The sequence below is a fragment of the Pseudorca crassidens genome, chromosome 20 (assembly GCF_039906515.1).
Source record: "Pseudorca crassidens isolate mPseCra1 chromosome 20, mPseCra1.hap1, whole genome shotgun sequence".
NCBI classification, from domain to species: Eukaryota; Metazoa; Chordata; class Mammalia; order Artiodactyla; family Delphinidae; genus Pseudorca; species Pseudorca crassidens.
This window is the reverse complement of record NC_090315.1, coordinates 50735235-50753367: the sequence shown is the minus strand read 5'-3', so window position 1 is coordinate 50753367 and position 18133 is coordinate 50735235. Positions and strand designations below refer to the sequence as shown.

At 44.4% G+C, this 18133-nt stretch overlaps 1 protein-coding gene across 3 annotated transcripts; it reads left to right on the top strand.

Moving 5' to 3' along the window:
* Positions 1-12: 12 nt before the first annotated feature.
* KARS1 (lysyl-tRNA synthetase 1) lies at positions 13-14781 on the top strand. Of its 3 annotated transcripts, XM_067720599.1 has the most exons (15): positions 30-169; positions 1684-1863; positions 3774-3933; positions 4854-5019; positions 7497-7590; positions 7933-8119; positions 8429-8554; positions 9944-10063; positions 11101-11263; positions 11602-11775; positions 11932-12017; positions 12341-12426; positions 13032-13158; positions 13820-13963; positions 14494-14781. In XM_067720599.1, exons 2-15 carry the CDS (start codon positions 1718-1720, stop codon positions 14590-14592), a joined length of 1878 nt encoding a protein of 625 aa, XP_067576700.1. In that variant the 5' UTR covers positions 30-169; positions 1684-1717; the 3' UTR covers positions 14593-14781. The 3 variants fall into 3 exon arrangements, with proteins under 3 accessions (XP_067576701.1, XP_067576700.1, XP_067576702.1); XM_067720600.1 differs by lacking the exon at positions 1684-1863 and having other exon boundaries at positions 13-169; XM_067720601.1 differs by lacking the exons at positions 1684-1863; positions 3774-3933 and having other exon boundaries at positions 35-169.
* Positions 14782-18133: the final 3352 nt, after the last annotated feature.

Genomic DNA, 18133 nt, shown 5'->3' with positions numbered 1-18133 from the left:
CACAGAGCAGTGCCCGCCCCCTTTCCCCGGAAGAGGCGGGGCTTCTGAGCGTGACCTGGAAATTGCCGTGCGACCCTCGTCCTCTTTAGGTCCGGCCCTCTGGGAAGATGGCTGCGGTGCAGGGACCTGAAGTTAAAGTGGACGACTGCGAGCCGAAACTGAGCAAAAAGTAAGTGTCGCAGCAGGTCATTAAAACCTTTGCTGTCGGAGAGTCTGAACTAGAAGGCGCCTCGAGGCTCCGGCCGAGGCGGCTGTGCCTGGGGCCTTCGTGCTGGTTCTCGTGGGTATGAACATGCTGGGACGTAGTCGCTGCGCCCCGAAACTACATCCCCCAGGATGCCCGGGGGCCCCCCGCTGGTTGGGTCCTTCCTCCTCGTACTCTTGGAGTAAGAATGCGGAGAACTGGGCGGGGACAGAGAAAAGCGAAATTTACTCCTTCCCTTTTCTCCGAGAAATGCGTTACTGTGCCACACCCCGGTAAAGAAGTTGGAGAAATGTTAAATACCCTAGCTTTTCAGAAGCACCTTCAACGTTCGAACTTTATGTATCAAAGGCCATTCTGAACCCTTTGTATTAAAGGGATCAGTTCTTAAACTGTGTCGTACACCTCTCCATATGGGTTAGAGCATTGTGAGTATGTCTGGCAGTAGAGACTGTCTTATTTAGCCGGGTACACCAAACTGCACTTAGCTCTGGTGGATGTATCTTTGTTAATCACTCCAAATCCTTGGAGTATGAAGGTGAATATAAATAAGTTAAGATTAGCCGCCCTTTCACTGACTGTGTCTTGTATTCTCTTAATACTACACTCCTTCTCAACCGGAGTTCTTCATAGAACATAGGTAATGATCTGAGTGACTAGTTCCTCAGTACGCCTAAGGACAGTACATAAATATAGTACCGTTCCAGAGGCATCGGAGAGAAGTTAGTTTATTGCATATAATGCCTGCTTTAGTGCATTTTTTTAGTTCTGTTTCTTAATTGCTCTTGGAACTTCCTTGGTGTGAATCTTTAGTGAGCACCATTGTATGCCAATTATTTTCTCCAAGTTTAAAAACAGATAGGCTCCCTGCCAGGTGATTCATTCAAGGCCACATTTATTTTAAGGCAATAAAAAACATGATCTCTGTCGTTCTGTTGCCTTCCAGTGTTAATGTATAAACTTAATGTAGTCTAAGACTCTTTCTGAATTTCTTCTTTCCTCCTTGCTCCTGGAGCTCCAAACAAGGCTTGTCTTTGATTCAGGTGCTTTTGTGTGGCTTGTTTTTAGCTTCCTCTAGAGTTTGCAGTTGATGGTGATGTTTTGTATGCTTCCCATTGCCATCTTTGTGGACAGGTATTTCATCACCAAGAGAGAAACTACATGTCAGGGGCTTCAGAAACATTCCCATTTTCTAGACTGTTGTGAGCATTTCTACCCGTAAACCATTGACTGACTTGCTGTTGACCCCAAATAAGCACCATCTTACCATAGCCAGGAATGAGAACACTGTCAGTTAATTTGCAGCACAGTGAGTGTTACAGGGTTGATGTCAGTTGAGAGGGTCTTATGTAAAACGGGACACTAAAAGGTTTCGTAACCTCGCCTTCTCCCCGCACCCAACCCATAAGAGTAGGAGTGCTGGCTGGGAGTACGTGTACTGTCTGTCCCATCTGACACCACATCTCTGTGTTTCCTGTTAGGTGGTGGTAATCATTAGTTCCAGGGTAATCTGCCATGTTGACGCAAGCTGCTGTAAGGCTTGTTAGGGGGTCCCTGTGCCAAACGTCCTGGGCACAGTGGGGGCAGAGGGAGCTGCGCCTGTGTCAACTTGCTCTTTTGACAACGATTCACAAGGACAAGCCACTTTTTGATAAAAGAAGGTTGGTGCCCATTACCTTCTTTATTGCTCTGGGAGCAAAAATCCTTCCCTTACTTGGTTTCTTATCTGCTAAGCCTCTGGCTAAGTCTTTGGACTTGCTAATGAAACAACCCTGCTACCTACCAAAACCAATAGTCCTTTCTCAGTTTCTCTTTAATAAATTCAAATTCTCACTCCATAGATTTTTGGGATGACTTTTAGGTCTTATTCTAGAACAGTGCTGAGAACAAAACCCTTTATGAATAAAGAATTTCTAATGCAGGTTATTTTCCCTTCCCTCTCTTTCTGGAATTTCTTTGCTCCTGAGATTAACTTGGTTTCTAGTCTTAGTTCTTACTCCTAGGACCTTTTTGGATTATCCTCATTATTGATTTGACTTAAAGAGCAACATCCAGTTGAATGGAAAACAAGTTCATTATGTTAATGCCAGGAAGAACCAGAGAGGCTTCAATGCCCACTGACTGAATGACAGCACAATAAATCTAGCACACTGTTCTAGAAAGGTGGCTTCACAACTGCTACAAAACAGATTTTATCCAGAGACACTTACTTTGAGGCCCTCAGAGTCAGTTTTCTTACTTAAAAGATAATCATTTCAAATCTCCAATTAAGTTTTTTTAATTGAGTTATTCTAAACTCATAGATAATTTAAAATGGACCCTGAAGCCAAACAGTATGCAAGCCTGACTAAGGATCATCTGCCATGGTTCGTTATGACAGGATATTCAGTTAACATTGGTGGTTTAAAGGAATGATCAAGTCTATTTGAATAATGAGGGTATCCCTCTCTACCCAAATCTGTTTGGTTTCTGGGTTCAGATAGCAAGTTTTCAAGTTATTTAAACCAAGTTGTACCAATCGCTTTAGTTTTTGAGTCTCAGGTGACGAGTATGAAGAGTTTGAATAGTGAGAGATTTGACAAGAAATTTATCCACATCTGTAAAATTTCTGTCCTTGAGGCAGAGTGTGAAGGGTTAAGATAGGGATACCTAGAATGGTTCACATTTTGCATGGTTACTAAAATGCTAGGGGTGGGGTCATCTCTGTATGTATATTATCTCAATCCTCACAACATCTGGGGAGGAGGGTGTCTATTATTATTTTACAGAAGAAATTAAGTTACTTGCCCAAAGTCACATAATTGGTAGGTAGGCGTGTCAGGATTTAGCCCCAGGCAGTCTGGCTCCAAAGATGGTATATTATCCCCTGTGCTATGCTGCTTTGTACACTATTCTACCCAATTTGTTGTCAAAGTCAGGCTCCATTGTGGAGAGTGAGGCCAATGCTGAGGGCCATTGTCAATGCCTTGATCAATGCTGGGGGAGAGATTGTCAGTGGAGTGTCTCCCTGAACTCTGAAGAGCCCCCTCTTCCTCACCCCACCCCAGACTAACCCACTCCTTTCGGGAGGGGAGAGAGATGACAGACAAAGCTAGAGATGTCACCTTATCACACATCAGATCTGGTGCTCTAGGAACTTCGTATTCTGCAGAGGAATCCAAACAACTAAGATTCAGTCCCTGGCCTCAAGGAGCTCCCAAGCCTGATTAGCTTGAGAAAAGCCTACCTTGTTGATTTTCTGGAAAACCTTTTTCCTATTCTAAATATAAATTAATATGTAGGGTTTTCTTTGTCCTTGTCTATCTTGATTTTAGTTGGGATCTAATGCCAAGGACCTCAGACTGGAAAAAAGAGACTGAGAAAGATCTTTCACATCTTTATTCTAAGTTTATTTTTTTCCCTTGTCTGTTTCACATATAGAGTTCAGTGACTGAGAGACTAACAGTGGGCATGTAGAACTGGGCATGAGTGTTTCCCCAGGTTATTCATATTTTTGATAAGTAGCTATGGGGCAGATCATAGAGGACTCTTCAGGCACCTGTCACGTTGAACATTTTCATCTTCCTGACAGTGAGCTAAAGAGACGCCTGAAAGCTGAGAAGAAAATAGCAGAGAAGGAGGCCAAGCAGAAGGAGCTCAGTGAGAAACAACTAAGCCAGGCCGCTGCTGCTGCCACCAGCCACACTGCTGATAATGGTGTGGGTGCGGAGGAGGAGAGCTTGGACCCAAACGTGAGTCCTCGGGACCACTGCCCTGGCTGGGCATAGGGAAGCTTCTAATGCGGATTATGGCAAATTCCTTGGGACCAGTGATTAAGGAGATAAATAGGAACTGAAACAGGCACAGGGACGGATGAAGGTGGGCCCACCACTCCATCTGGTTAAAGGCACAGGCCCTGCGCATTCTTCTTGTCGACTACTTACAGATATTTGGGAGAATCCAGTACTTCCAAGTGACTGATCTTCCTTGGAGCTAGCTGGGCCTTATAGCAGCCCCAGAGAAAATGTCTCCCTAAACGTGGGCTGGGGTTTACTTTAGCCCAGAGATTGGCAAACTATGGCCCACAGGCCAAAGCCACCACTACCCCAATCCCTCCTCCCTGGTTTTATAAATAAAATTGTGTCGAAACACAGCCATGCCCATTTGTTTATATATGTCTAAGACTGCTTTCACACTGCAATAGAGTTGAGTAGTTACATCAGAATAAGTTTGCTGACCCCTGATATAGAATATTCCTTTTACACATCCTCCAGGCCCATGGGCCTGCCTTGGGGAAAAAGTCTGGTGTGTGGCCAGGGGCAGGAAAGTAGGAAGATAAGTGACTCACCATGCAGATGTGTCTACAAAAGTGGTAACCAGGGCCATCTGTACCAATTAAACATTATTTTAGGCAGAGATTTGATTTTTCTTTTTGTTGAATCTTGTTTTTTGGAATTCTGGCCTTTATTCCCAGCTGTGGATCTGGCCACCCTGCATATTTAAGTGCAAATCTCACTCCATATTCCAAGCCTATGATTTCAAGGATTCAGGTGGGTTGGTTAAAGAAACCTCACTGTATTGGGGCCCCTCTGAGGCAGAATACAGAACTCCATTAGACAAGCCTCTGGACTGACCATGTTCAACTTCTCAAAAGCTCTTTTGTTTTTAACAGCAATACTTCAAAATCCGCAGCCAAGCAGTCCACCAGCTGAAGGTCAGTGGGGAAGACCCATACCCACACAAGTTCCACGTCGACATCTCGCTCACTCACTTTATCCAAGAATACAGTCACCTGCAGCCTGGGGAGCACCTGACTGACATCACCTTAAAGGTGGCAGGTAGGAAGATTCCCTGGCAGTTTGCTGAGCTCCCACAGCAGGCAGGCCTCTCCAGTTGCACAAAGGAAGGTCTGGGGTGGTCTTGCTCTCAAAAAGCTTAAGTCTGAGGCTACATTACTAGAGATGGCACCAGTATGTCTATTCACAGAAAGTAGAGCAGCCCTGAGGCATGAGGTCACATTCCAGTGGTGATGCTACAGAGGAAGGGGCATTCTTTGTGGGGGACCCCTGGCCTGATACTGCTACTCATTCACAGTCCTTTATGGGGACTTCCCTTCATCAGTGGGAGCCATGGCCCTGAGCTCCTAAAAACTGCAATCTGTGTTCCTAGACTACTTTACACTAGACTATTTTTCTAGAGCACTGTTATTTTGGAGTTTACTGTCTTGTGTGGGATCTTCTCCTTAATTTAAAAGATAATTAAATCCTGTCTTTCGTTTATACCTTCCCCCCCAAAAAATATATAAAACTATTTGTTGTAGAAAATTTAGAATGTTGAAACATTCAGAAAGGCAAAGAAAGAAAAGTTTGATTACCCATAATCCCACCACCCAGAGAGAACCCCTGCCAATACTTAAATGCTCCCCAAATTTCTTTTTCTTTAAAGTCCAGTGTTTTCACTAAAATATGTCTTGATGTTAGTTATTCTGGGTCAGTATTCTCAGGTACACAGTGTGCCCTTTATTTTTTTTTAAATAAATTTATTCATTTTATTTATTTATTTGTGGGGTCTTCGTTGCTGCACACGGGCTTTCTCTAGTTGCGGCGAGCGGGGGCTACTCTTCATTGCGGTGCGCCGTCTTCTCATTGTGGTGGCTTCTCCTGTTGCACAGCACGGGCTCTAGGCGCATGAGCTTCAGTAATTGTGGCACGAGGACTCAGTAGTCGTGGCTTGCGGGCTCTAGAGCACAGGCTCAGTAGTTGTGGCGCACAGGCTTAGTTGCTCCGAGGCATGTGGGATCTTCCCGGACCAGGGCACGAACCAGTGTCCCCTGCATCGGCAGGTGTACTCTCAACCACTGCGCCACCAGGGAAGCCCCTGGGGCTCCTTTTTATCTCTTTTTTTGTACTTTGATTTTTAAATTGTATCCTCCTTTCCAGTGTAATTCTCTTAAGGCATTATTTGTTGTATTTATTCACTCTTATTTCCTTCTAATTTAGGCTTCCTTTCTGAGATGATTTTTTCCTTTATTTCTAATTTTTTCAACGTGTCGTCTCATTTCTTAGTTTCTTCTAATTCTAATTTGTGTTCTTTCACATTTTGTGTCATATTCTTAATGTCTTTCAGCTCATGAAATAGAATTTTTTGCTTTTTCCTGAGCATGTCTTTCTAGTGCTTTTGTTGCCTGTGATGATGTTATTCTCCTTATTGTCTTTTTTTTAATTTAATAACTTTGGTATTTGACCTCACTACTTTTATGTTGTTTATTTTCATGTGAGATTAATTTTCTTCAGTGTTAAAAGGAAGCTTCGTTCAGATAGCTTTTCCACCTTCACTGAGCTCCCTCTTCTGTTGTTTTTGTGGAGCATTCAGAAATACAGCAGCTTACTTTCTGGGATTTTCAGGCTCTTCTCCTTTCTCGCTTTTGTTGGACCTTCTCTTTCCTTTGTCTCTGTTTTCTTGGTCTTGTTCAATTTTGTGGGACCTTGTCTTCGGAGAGATCCCTTGCTGTTAAATTTAGAGAGTTCTTGGGGGCTACACTAAAGGGCTTCATCCCCTAGACCTTAATGCAGCCAACTATATTGACTTGTATGTTAGTAAGCTGCTATCCTCTCCGTGTCCGCTGCTATCCTCCACTTAGCCCTGCCACATTTTCCAGTGAATACCTATGGCTTTTTGGCAGACTTCCAGTTCTCAGACCTGCCAGAGACTCCATTGCTTCCCATAGCTTTTTCCCATATAGAGGTCTTGGCGCCCTTAGTGGTTTTCCCCAGTGCTTGTATTTGGGGATTCTTGGGAATATCTTCCCATATAATTTTGTTGTAAATTTTGTCCATGGCTTTTTGGGCTTGCCTGTCTAATTGTGCTTTCTTTTTTTTTTTTTTTTTTTACTATTTATTTATTTGGTTGCACCAGGTCTTATTTGTGGCATGAGGGATCTAGTTCCCTGACCAGGGATCAAACCCAGGCCCCCTGCATTGGGAGCACAGAGTCTTAAACACTGGACCACCAGGGAAGTCCTTGTGCTTTCTATTTTTATGTGAAGATTTAGGAAGATCCCACAACTACGCTGCCATCAACATTCCAGGAATCCATTGAACACCTTTAAAAGCCAGATCTTCCTGTACATCTTTTAACTGGTTTAAATGAGGAGCCAACTTTGTCATGAAGAAAATGGCAGGGCTTAGGCCTCAGGCTAAAATCAAATTGTTCTAGTTTATATTCTGCCTGGGTGTAAAAACTGCAGAGGGAGCTTTTTTGGCACTGATATCATGAAATAGCTTCTGCTTCTGTCATTATTTTTGCTGTTCTCTAGGTAGGATCCATGCCAAAAGAGCTTCTGGGGGAAAGCTCATCTTCTATGACCTTCGAGGAGAGGGGGTCAAGTTGCAAGTCATGGCCAATTCCAGGTATATAGAAATACCCAGTTACAGGCCTTTCTAGTTTGGCCCAGAGCAACATGACTGGGGACAAAGGCCCATATAGTCTTCTTTTCCCATAGGAAATTAAAGTTAAAGGGAGTGGTATATGGTTGGGAAAATAAAAGGGCCATCTGGTCACCTGAAGAATAAAGACTGATCTTGGGTTGTGGAGCAATTAAAAATAAAAGATAATACTTTTTAACAGTTGACCTTGAATCTGAGATTCTTCTTGGGTACACATTAACACTTTAGTGAGGGTTCCACAGTAAAACCAGTGGTCAGTTTTAATTTGGGATACTGTATACTGAATTATGTTTTCCATTTATTCAGGAATTATAAATCTGAAGAAGAATTTATTCGCATTAACAACAAACTGCGCCGGGGAGACATAATTGGAGTTCAGGGCAATCCTGGGAAAACCAAGAAGGGCGAGCTGAGCATCATTCCCTATGAAGTCACACTGCTGTCTCCCTGCTTGCATATGTTACCTCATCTTCACTTTGGCCTCAAAGACAAGGTAGGGGCTTCCCTGGTGGCGCAGTGGTTGAGAGTCCGCCTGCCGATGCAGGGGACACGGGTTCGTGCCCCGGTCCGGGAGGATCCCACATGCCACGGAGCGGCTGGGCCCGTGAGCCATGGCTGCTGAGCCTGCGCTTCCGGAGCCTGTGCTCTGCAACGGGAGAGGCCGCAGCAGTGAGAGGCCCGCGTACCGCAAAAAAAAAAAAAAAAAAAAAGACAAGGTAATTTTTCGTGGCCCCCTGGCTCTGGTTTATCATACCATTGAATCAAACGCATCAGTGATTTTTATCTGTTACTTTTCATTTAGGAAACACGGTTTCGTCAGAGATACTTGGACTTGATCCTGAATGACTTTGTGAGGCAGAAGTTTATCATCCGCTCTAAGATCATCACATACATAAGACATTTCTTGGATGAGTTGGGATTCCTAGAGGTGATGGAAAGTTCTTACCTGACATGATGAGCTGCATTCTGTGCTTGCCTCTTACTCTTCTTCCCTTCCCTTCTCCACAGGCACATCCTGTGTCAGTATCCTTCATGCTCCTCTTGCCAGTGTCTTTGTTCCACCTTGTTTATTTAGTGCCCTGATTAGGAAGGTAGGACAGGACTTCTAAGATAATGGACAAAGTAGAGGGCCATCCACATGCTAACAATGCCATGTTCAATGTGTTATCAACTCATTTTGCTTTTTTGTAGCATTAAAAAATATTTTTCTTGATTTTTATTCAACTTATTTAAACTAAAAAATGTTGTTTAGGAAAATTTGTAGAGCAAAAGAAAAAAATTTTATTTTCTAATTTTATGAGAAAGGTGAGTACCTATTACCATACAACAAATTCAAACAATGAAGAAATAAATAGAAGCAAAACTGAAAGTCCCCTTTCATTTTTTCCCAGCTAATGTCCCTCTCCAAACTTGAATTTGAGGTGGCACAGTGGTTAAGGCTGCGCTCCCGATGCAGGGGTCCAAGGTTCAATCCCTGGTCAAGGAACTAGGTCCCACATGCGTGCCGCAACTAAGAGTTTGCATGCCACCACTAAGGAACTCTCGAGCCTCAACTGAGGAGCCTGCGTGCTGCAACTAAGACCCAGCGCAACCAGATAAATAATAAATAAATATATATTTTTAAAAAAACAACTTGAATATGTATCCTTCCTCACCATTTGCTCTGCATATTTATAATACCTCCACTCCTGTGCATGTTGCAGGTGGGGTACATGTGTAAGTGTTTTAGCAGGGTTTTATTTTTTGCTTTAAACATAAGTGAAATCACATCGTATGTATTATAATGAACCTCACACACACACACACATACACGATATATTCTGGGACCCTTTGCATGTCCATATATATGTGTGTATGTATATTCCTTTTTGATGCTTTATAATTATTTCCCCTATTGATAGTTTAAGTTTCTGATTTTCTTCAGTAATGTTTTAGTGAACATCTTTGTACACATGGACAGGTGTTTCTGTAGGATGGATTTCTAGAAGTAGAATAAGTCAAGGGGTATAAGCAGTTACAATTTTTAATAAATACTGCAAACTGAACTCAAGAAAGGCTGTACCCATTTAGAGTCCCACTAACAGCTTGTGAAAGTTTATGGTACTGTGTTAATGGTGTTTGGTATTAATAGAGACTCTATTCTAGAAAATCAGGCTATCTCTACTTTTTTTGTCAAGCACCTATGCATTATTATTGAACTTAACTTTTACTTGGGATATAGTAGGCTTAGCTTATCACATTCAAAGCCTGAGCCATTCCCAAGAACTCTAGTTTGAGGACCTCTGTCTGTGAACTAAATGTTTTTCCTCTCTTTTAGGTTGAAACTCCCATGATGAACATCATCCCAGGGGGAGCTGTGGCCAAGCCTTTTATCACCTACCACAACGAGCTGGACATGAATTTATATATGAGGATTGCTCCAGAACTCTACCATAAGGTAGTCAATAAGAAGATGCCCTGTGTCCTTAGAGAAGTAGAAGGCTGAAAAATACTGTCTAGACAGGTACAGTCAGAAATAAGAGGAACATTGAGGGTAGAACAACCAGGAGAGGGTTCTAAATTGTCAGGCTTCTGAGTGTTACATTTCTGGAATTTATCTATAGGATCAGTAGAGCATTATAGGGCAAAGGGGGTATCTTTCCTAGGTGTACCGATCCTCTTAACATACTTTGTTTCCCATAATCTCATAATACTTTTAAGTTTATAATCCTTGGATTAAATTTGATTTTAGTCTTTTGTAGAAGAATGAGTTGAATCTCTGTCTGAAAGTTGGAAATATCCTCAAATCACCAGAATAAATATCGAAGACTGTGTCGTTTAAGATTCTTACTTGCAAACGACAAAACCTGTTAATGGTGTTTAAGCAAAAAAAAAAAAAAAATGTATTCGAATATATAAGGAAGCTTACAATTTCCAGGAAGATCAGAGAATCAGGCTTGGAGGCCACACAACTGAAATGATTCTGAATCATATCACTGGGCTGTTCGCATGAAGAACCCAGTATCTTCCAGTCAGGACCGTTACCACAACTCATAAGCTTGGCACTAGGCACAGGTCATTGCCATTGGGACTTCTGCAGTTACTGCCTCTATAAGCCAGATATCTCTGGCCCCCTTCACCAGAAGGGATTCTGTGCAACACTGCATCTTCTTTGCATGTTGAAGTCTCACAGGTTGGGCAACTTACGTCACATGCCTACATCCTAACCCCAGAAGAGGCTTCTTTCTTGGGGAGGCTCACACTCACAAGATGGGGGACACCCCAGACAAAGGACGAGAGTTCAGTGACCCTGGACAGCCAGAATGATGACTATCCACGAAGGCCTAAAGAGAGTAAGGCACTCAGCATTTGGCTAGAGACCTGAAAGCATGCCTTGAGCTGTGAAATCCAAGTTACAGCTTTTGTAGGCAGACACTTTCCCTAGCCAGTAAGACAAGATTAGCTGCCATGACCACGGCCGTGTGTTGTTATTAGATGCTGGTGGTTGGTGGCATTGACCGGATTTATGAAATCGGACGCCAGTTCCGGAATGAAGGAATTGATTTGACTCACAATCCTGAGTTCACCACCTGTGAATTCTACATGGCCTATGCAGACTATCATGATCTCATGGAAATCACAGAGAAGATGATTTCAGGTGACCCCTCCTGTCCCTTTGTCTTTCACACGTGTCTGCAGGGCTGGTGTGCCTCTTTCAGTTGGACTTCCTGTTGGTCCTCTTTTTTTTTTTTTTTTTTTTTTTTTTTGCGGTATGCGGGCCTTTCACTGTTGTGGCCTCTCCAGTTGCAGAGCACAGTCATCCAGACGCGCAGGCTCAGCGGCCATGGCTCACGGGCCCAGCCGCTCCGCGGCATATGGGATCTTCCCAGACCGGGGCACGAACCCGCGTCCCCTGCGTCGGCAGGCGGAATCCCAACCACTGCGCCACCAGGGAAGCCCTGTTGGTCCTCTTTAAATGACACATTTCTTTCCCAGGGATGGTGAAACACATTACAGGCAGTTACAAGGTCACCTATCATCCAGATGGCCCAGAGGGCCAAGCCTGTGAGATTGACTTCACCCCACCCTTCCGGAAAATCAGCATGGTCGAAGAGCTGGAGAAAGCCCTGGGCGTGAAGCTGCCAGAAACTAAGCTCTTCGAAACGGAAGGTAAAGTGATGCACTCCTTCACTCTAGGGCCCTCCTTCCTGTTCAGCTCTGAATTAGATTAGGTCAGGGCTAGAATCTCCCATGTTATTCTCTTTATATACCTCTTAATGGGGTAGTGTGATGTCTTCTGTCCTAACTTGTATGTTTGCATTACAGAAACTCGCAAAATTCTAGATGATATCTGTGTGGCAAAAGCTGTTGAATGCCCTCCACCTCGGACGACAGCCAGGCTCCTTGATAAGGTGAAAGGCCGTGCACTTCTAGTACATGCCCTCATCCAGTGGTAACGCCCCTTCCTCCCTATGAAGGTGAACTCCACTGTAGAGAATGAACTTCTACAGCTTCACAGAGGAAAGCTCTAATGAGAGAACAAGTTTTGAACTCCTGCTGTACTAAGCTCTGTGCCAAATAGTTATGTTCGTTACCTTATTACTAACCATTGAGAAGCTTAGGATAAACCCCTATAGCATCAGGTATAGGGTTGGGGTCCGAGGCCTCTACCACCAAGACGGAGACGATCAAAATGCCATTTAGAAGGGCTCTCTAACTCTGCTTTCTCCTTAAGCTTGTTGGGGAGTTCCTGGAAGTGACGTGCATCAATCCTACGTTCATCTGTGATCACCCGCAGATAATGAGTCCTCTGGCCAAATGGTAAGATAAAGCACGGTGTTGCAGTTACCTGTTGCTGCATAACCTCAGAGCTTAGCGGCATAAAACAGTTTATTCTCAGGAGTTTGTGGGTAGTCTTTCTGCTCTACGTGGTGTTGGCTAGGGTAACTCAAGTGGCTTTTTTCAACTGGGAACTCTGCCAGGGCACCTTGCATCTCCTCCACATGGGATCTCATCCTCTGGGGCCTCTCTGGCAGCGTAGCCAGGGTTCCAAGTGGAAGCATTCCAAAAGAATAAATCCTGATGTGCAAACACATATCAAGCCTCTGCTGATGTCCCATTGGCCAGAGCAAGTCATATGGGCAGCCCAGAGTCGGTGTGGCAGGGACTACAGAAGGGCATGAATACAGGGGGTATGGTTCAGTGTATCAGTCTATCACACAGCCTGTTGTGAAGATAATTAAAGCTTCTTTGTCTCTAACCCTCCTCACTAATGTACCAAATGATTTGGTGCCAAGAATGCATGCAGGCTATGGGTCACAATCAGTAACAATTTTGAGTCAACTAGATTTCAGGAATCCTTGTTTGTACCAGATGTTCTTGCTGAACCTGCATATTCACCCTCCCCTTTGGTCTCCTGTCCCCAGGCACCGCTCTAAAGAGGGTCTGACTGAACGCTTTGAGCTATTTGTCATGAAAAAGGAAATATGCAATGCCTACACTGAGCTGAATGACCCTGTGCGACAGCGGCAGCTTTTTGAAGAACAGGCCAAGGTAAGGAAGGAATGTGTGCCCACTCACCAGAAGATATCAGCCTTAACCCTGGTCTGTGTCTTGTCTGCAACTCCTGGTGACTTCAGCACAATGAAGGATGAAAGCCACAGGCTTCACTGGAGGAAGTCACATTTCAAGATGGAGAACTTGACTAGTTTGGGCCCTAGAATTTCTATATAAATGGAGCTTAGGCATGAATATCTGTTTGAGGAGTGTGACACCTGACAAGAACATAATTTTTCTTAGATGGTACATTTATTGAGGGGGCGTGAGGATGAGAAGCCACAGCACCCACAGGCTGCCTATACTAGCACTGCCACTGATGGGTGGTTCAGGAAGTGGGAGAAAGACTGTTGGGAACCATCAGAGTCTCTGAAAGAAAATGCGTTTCGCTGGACTCGAAGAGCCCCAGGCAGTAGAAGTATTTTCATTTCGCAGAGAAATTTGCATGTGTTCTGAGGTAGAATTCATCAGTCCTGACCTCCAGGTCTTTGAAAGAAATGACTCCATCCTGGAGTTACTGGGAAACCAATTCCCAGCAAGTGCTGGGTGTCCAGAGCATCCCTGGAATGATAACGCCTCTGGACATTTTCACGTGCTCACTCAGACGCTGAGAGAGCACAGCCTAGAACGACGTCGCTGTGTGGTTCTCCTCTTCCAGGCCAAAGCTGCTGGCGATGATGAGGCCATGTTCATAGATGAAACCTTCTGCACTGCCCTGGAATACGGGCTGCCCCCGACAGGTGGCTGGGGCATGGGCATCGACCGCGTCACCATGTTTCTCACAGACTCCAATAACATCAAGGTACGAGGAGACCCTGAACACAGCACCACTGTGTTGGAAGCGGGGTGTGGTGGGCCTGGAGCATAAAGAGAGGGCTTTGGGCTAGGAGGAGGGGCAGGCAGAGAAGTTACAGGTGACTTCACAAGAGGAGGGGCAGAGCATCTGACCTTACAGAATTTGGGGGGTTTTCAACCTGAGGCAGAAGAAATACTGATTGTTCACATTTCTTAAGGATCCAAGGAACCTGCTCAGCCATCTACATGCATTACCTCATTTAGCTTAAGTCAGCTTATGATGTGTAGAAACTGTTGCTATCCCATGTTTATGGTTGAGGACATCATATTTGAAGAGAACCTCTCTGTTTGTTCCTTCTTACCCTAGGCAGCGCTGTGCATTTCTTTTCCATCCTCTGTAACTGAGAGGGACTGAATTGAAATAAAAGAACACAGATCTCCGGGTTTTGGTGATAACAGTAATGAGGGGAGAAAGGAGTAGGTGGATAGCCAGGAAAAAGTGTGTCTTAGCTTCAGAATGCATTCTCTCTCCTGTAGGAAGTGCTTCTGTTTCCCGCCATGAAACCCGAAGACAAGAAGGAGAATGTAGCCACCACTGATGGACTGGAAAGCACAGCAGCCGGCACTTCTGTCTAGAAAACAATAACAGCAAGTCGTATGACTTGGGCATCTTTGCGTTTGTGCAGAAGATCAAGGACTGCGAGGGAATTCCTGTGTGTGTTGCTATCTGTTTGACTATCACATTTCATGTCAGCCATCAAAAGAGAGAAGAGGAATTAAGAATTCCTTTTTACTCCTTGTTACCAAATAAACCATTTGTCTCTACTCCTGTCTCATCACTCTTTTTACTTTTGGAATGTCATCTTATTTCTCAGACAGCTGATATAATGAATGTTTAGGATTATACCACTTTATTCATTCAACAAATTTATATTAATGTCTGCTCTGTGCCAGCCATTGTTCCAAGGGATTGGGGACACACCAGTGAACAGAAGCCAAGTTCCTGCTTTTGTGGAACCTATACTCTTGCTTTAGGGGCAGGAGTTTGGGGGGCAACTAAACAAATAAGAAACAAGTAAATCCATATTTGTGATAGTGATGCATGCTAAGAAGAAACATGAAGCAGGGAAAGGGGACAGAGGTGCTATTATATTTTATTTTAAAGTCTTTATTGAATTTGTTAACAGTATTGCTTCTGCTTTATGTTTTGGTTTTTTGGCCACGAGGCATGTGGAGTCTTAGCTCCCCGACCAGGGATCCAACCACCCCCTGCATTGGAAGGTGAAGTCTTAACCACTGGACCTCCAGGGAAGTCCCCAGAGGTGCTATTTTAGATAGAAGTGATGGAGGCAGTGCTACGTTGCATATGTGGTCAGGGAAGACCTCTTCTAGGTGACATTTAAGTAGAGATCCGCAAACAGAGATCTGAGTGGAAAAGGGGTGATTCAGACTACAGGGCTGCATTTTTGAGGAACAGCAAAGGGGTCTGGTTTGGCCGGAGAGGAGAAAGTAAAGATCAGTAAGGGGCCAGATCATGCAGGCATCTGTAAGCCATGCAAAGGAGTATGTATTTTATTATGAGTGAGGTGTGAAGCCATTGGAGGGTTTTGAGCAGTGTTGTTTTGTTTGTTTGTTGGCCACACCACGTATGGCATGTGGGGTCTTAGTTCCCCAACCAGGGATCGAACCCATGCCCTCTGCATTGGAAGCATGGAGTCTTAGCCACTGGACCACCAGGGAAGTTCCCTTGAGCAGTGTTTTTATTTTTTTATTTATTTATTTTTTTTGAGCAGTGTTTTTAAAAGATTGTTCTAGTTAGCATGTGGAAAGCAAGAGTGAAAGGGAGACAGTGGCACTGCAGCAGTGGGCTGAGGAGAGATGATGGCTGAGCCTTGGGTGGTATAAAGTGATGGTGATGGTTGAGCCATTGGACTTTGCCTGTGTTCCTGAGGTCAACAGAATCTGCTGTCAGTGTGGGTTATAAGAAGAGGAATCAATGATAATTTCAAGGTTTGGGGCCTGACCAACTGGAAAGTAGAGTTGTCATTGACTTGAGATAGAAAAAACTTGAGGAAGTGCAGGTTTGAGAAGGAAGGTTGAGTGTTTGGTTTTGGACATAATTAAATTTAACATACTTGTTAGATACTGGGTGGGAAGAGTGAATAGGATGCTGAATAGTGAGTCTGGTGTATTCTCATTTTCAGCACAGTTCAATTGAGCTAAGAATGACAAGGATACGGCTGGGGACCTGCTGTTAAAAGAGAGCCCGTGACACAGGGAGGCAGCTGGGGGAAACTTCTCCAATGAGACAACAAAGGACTTGTCTTTTGCACTTCAGCAAAACCTCTGCAAGCGTCTCAGCTTGGGAGTTGCCAGTCTACTTTCACAGAGCAGGTTTTTACTTTGCGGTTGGTAAAATGATCTAAGCACGCAGAAATTACCTAACTGGGAACTACAGGGAGTGCTGAGAACCTCAGTCCTTGCTGGTGTTGAACATAGGCTCCAGGAGCACTTGGCAGTGCTGGTTAGATGACCAGGTGGTATTTCAGAAGAAACGCATCATATGGCACATCCTTCAGCAAGGTGGTGTTAATTAAAATGAAAAGTCAACTCACCAGGATAAGGGACTGGACTTCAGGCACCACTGTACCGTCAATGTGGACCATTGGAAAAGGCAACAAGGATTAATGAGGTCACAAGTGATCTTTCAAGAGCTGTTTAGTAGTAGGCTGGGGGCAGATGCCAGCTGTCTGGCCTCAAAGAGCTTGGGGATAGAGGAACTGAAGCAGCAGTAGACATCTTGTCTGTGCGGTTTAGCAGGAAAAATGACAGAATGAAAGCTGGAAGGGGACTTCCCTGGTGGTGCGGTGGTTAAGAATCCTCCTGCCAATGCAGGGGGCATGGGCTTGATCCCTGGTCTGGGAAGATGCCACATGCGGCAGAGCAGCTAAGCCCATGTACCACAGTTAAGCCTGCGCTCTAGAGCCCGTGTGCCACGACAACTGAGCCCACGTGCCTAGAGCCTGTGCTCCACAACGAAGAGTAGCCCCCGCTCGCCACTAGAGAAAGCCCGCGCGCAGCAATGTAGACCCGACGCAGCCAAAAATAAATAAAATTAAATCTTAAAAAAAATCCTTTAAGAAAATAGATATTGAATAAATCATCCCCCAAAAAACAAAAAATGGCAACTCTGGAAAATGCTTTGAAGGAGAGATCCATGGGGTATTGAGAAACTCTAACAGACCTAGTTAGGGAAGGCTTCCCTGAGGACATCAGATCTGAGATCTGAAGGAAGATAGAGTACTAACTAGTCAAAGAAGGGAAGGAAGGGCTTTCCATAGCGTGGCAACAAGTGCAAAGGCCCTGACGAGGAAAGAACAAGGAGAAGACCAATACCACTAGATACAAAAACCCAAAGAAATATGCCAACAGATGAGGCAGGAGGGTGCTGATCATACAGGGCTGTGAGCCCTACTATGGGACTTTGTCTGCATTTTAAAAGTGCTGGGAAACCACTGAAGCATTTAAGCAGGAGAGTGACATCATATCTGCATTTTGAAAACATCAGTCTGGCTGCTCTGTGAAAAAGAATTGGAGTTGGGCAGAAAGAGGTTAAAGTCCAAGGTTAACAAGCAGTCCAAGAGGGAGACAACAGCAGTTCACACTAGGGTGTTGCCATGAAAATGGACAGAATTGGATGGACTCAAGAGATAGAAAGCTCAACAGGACTTGGTAATGGATTATATATTGGATTATATTATGGGGGTGAAGGGAAGGGAAATGACAAGGTGATTCACTTTTCAGTTTATGCAACTAGACAAATGGTGGTACTAATCCCTGAGATAACCCTGGAAGATGATTCCCCCACCAGGAGTCTTTAAAGACAAGGAGTCAGTCGCAGATTAAAAATGCTGGAGGGACTTCCCTGGCGGTCCAGTGGTTAAGACCCCGCGTTACCAATGCAAGGGACGCAGGTTCGATCCCTGGTCAGGGAACTAAGATCCCACATGCCGCACGGCCAAAAACAAAAAAGAAAACAAAAAAAACTAAACATGTTGGAGAGAGGAGCAAGGATCAGGGTCCTGACACTTGGAGGAGGCCTGTGGCCCTTTTCCTCTGATCTAGAGAGAAAGATGGGGGTCAAGTAAGTTGCACTTCTTCTCTAGCTTTTGAGGGG

Coding starts and splice junctions, on each gene's coding strand:
- KARS1 (XM_067720599.1), top strand. CDS start 1,718: ATGTTGACGCAAGCTGCTGTAAGGCTTGTTAGGGGGTCCCTGTGCCAA. Junction 5,020..7,496: donor CATCACCTTAAAGGTGGCAG/GTAGGAAGATTC, acceptor GCTGTTCTCTAG/GTAGGATCCATGCCAAAAGA. Junction 7,591..7,932: donor CAAGTCATGGCCAATTCCAG/GTATATAGAAAT, acceptor CCATTTATTCAG/GAATTATAAATCTGAAGAAG.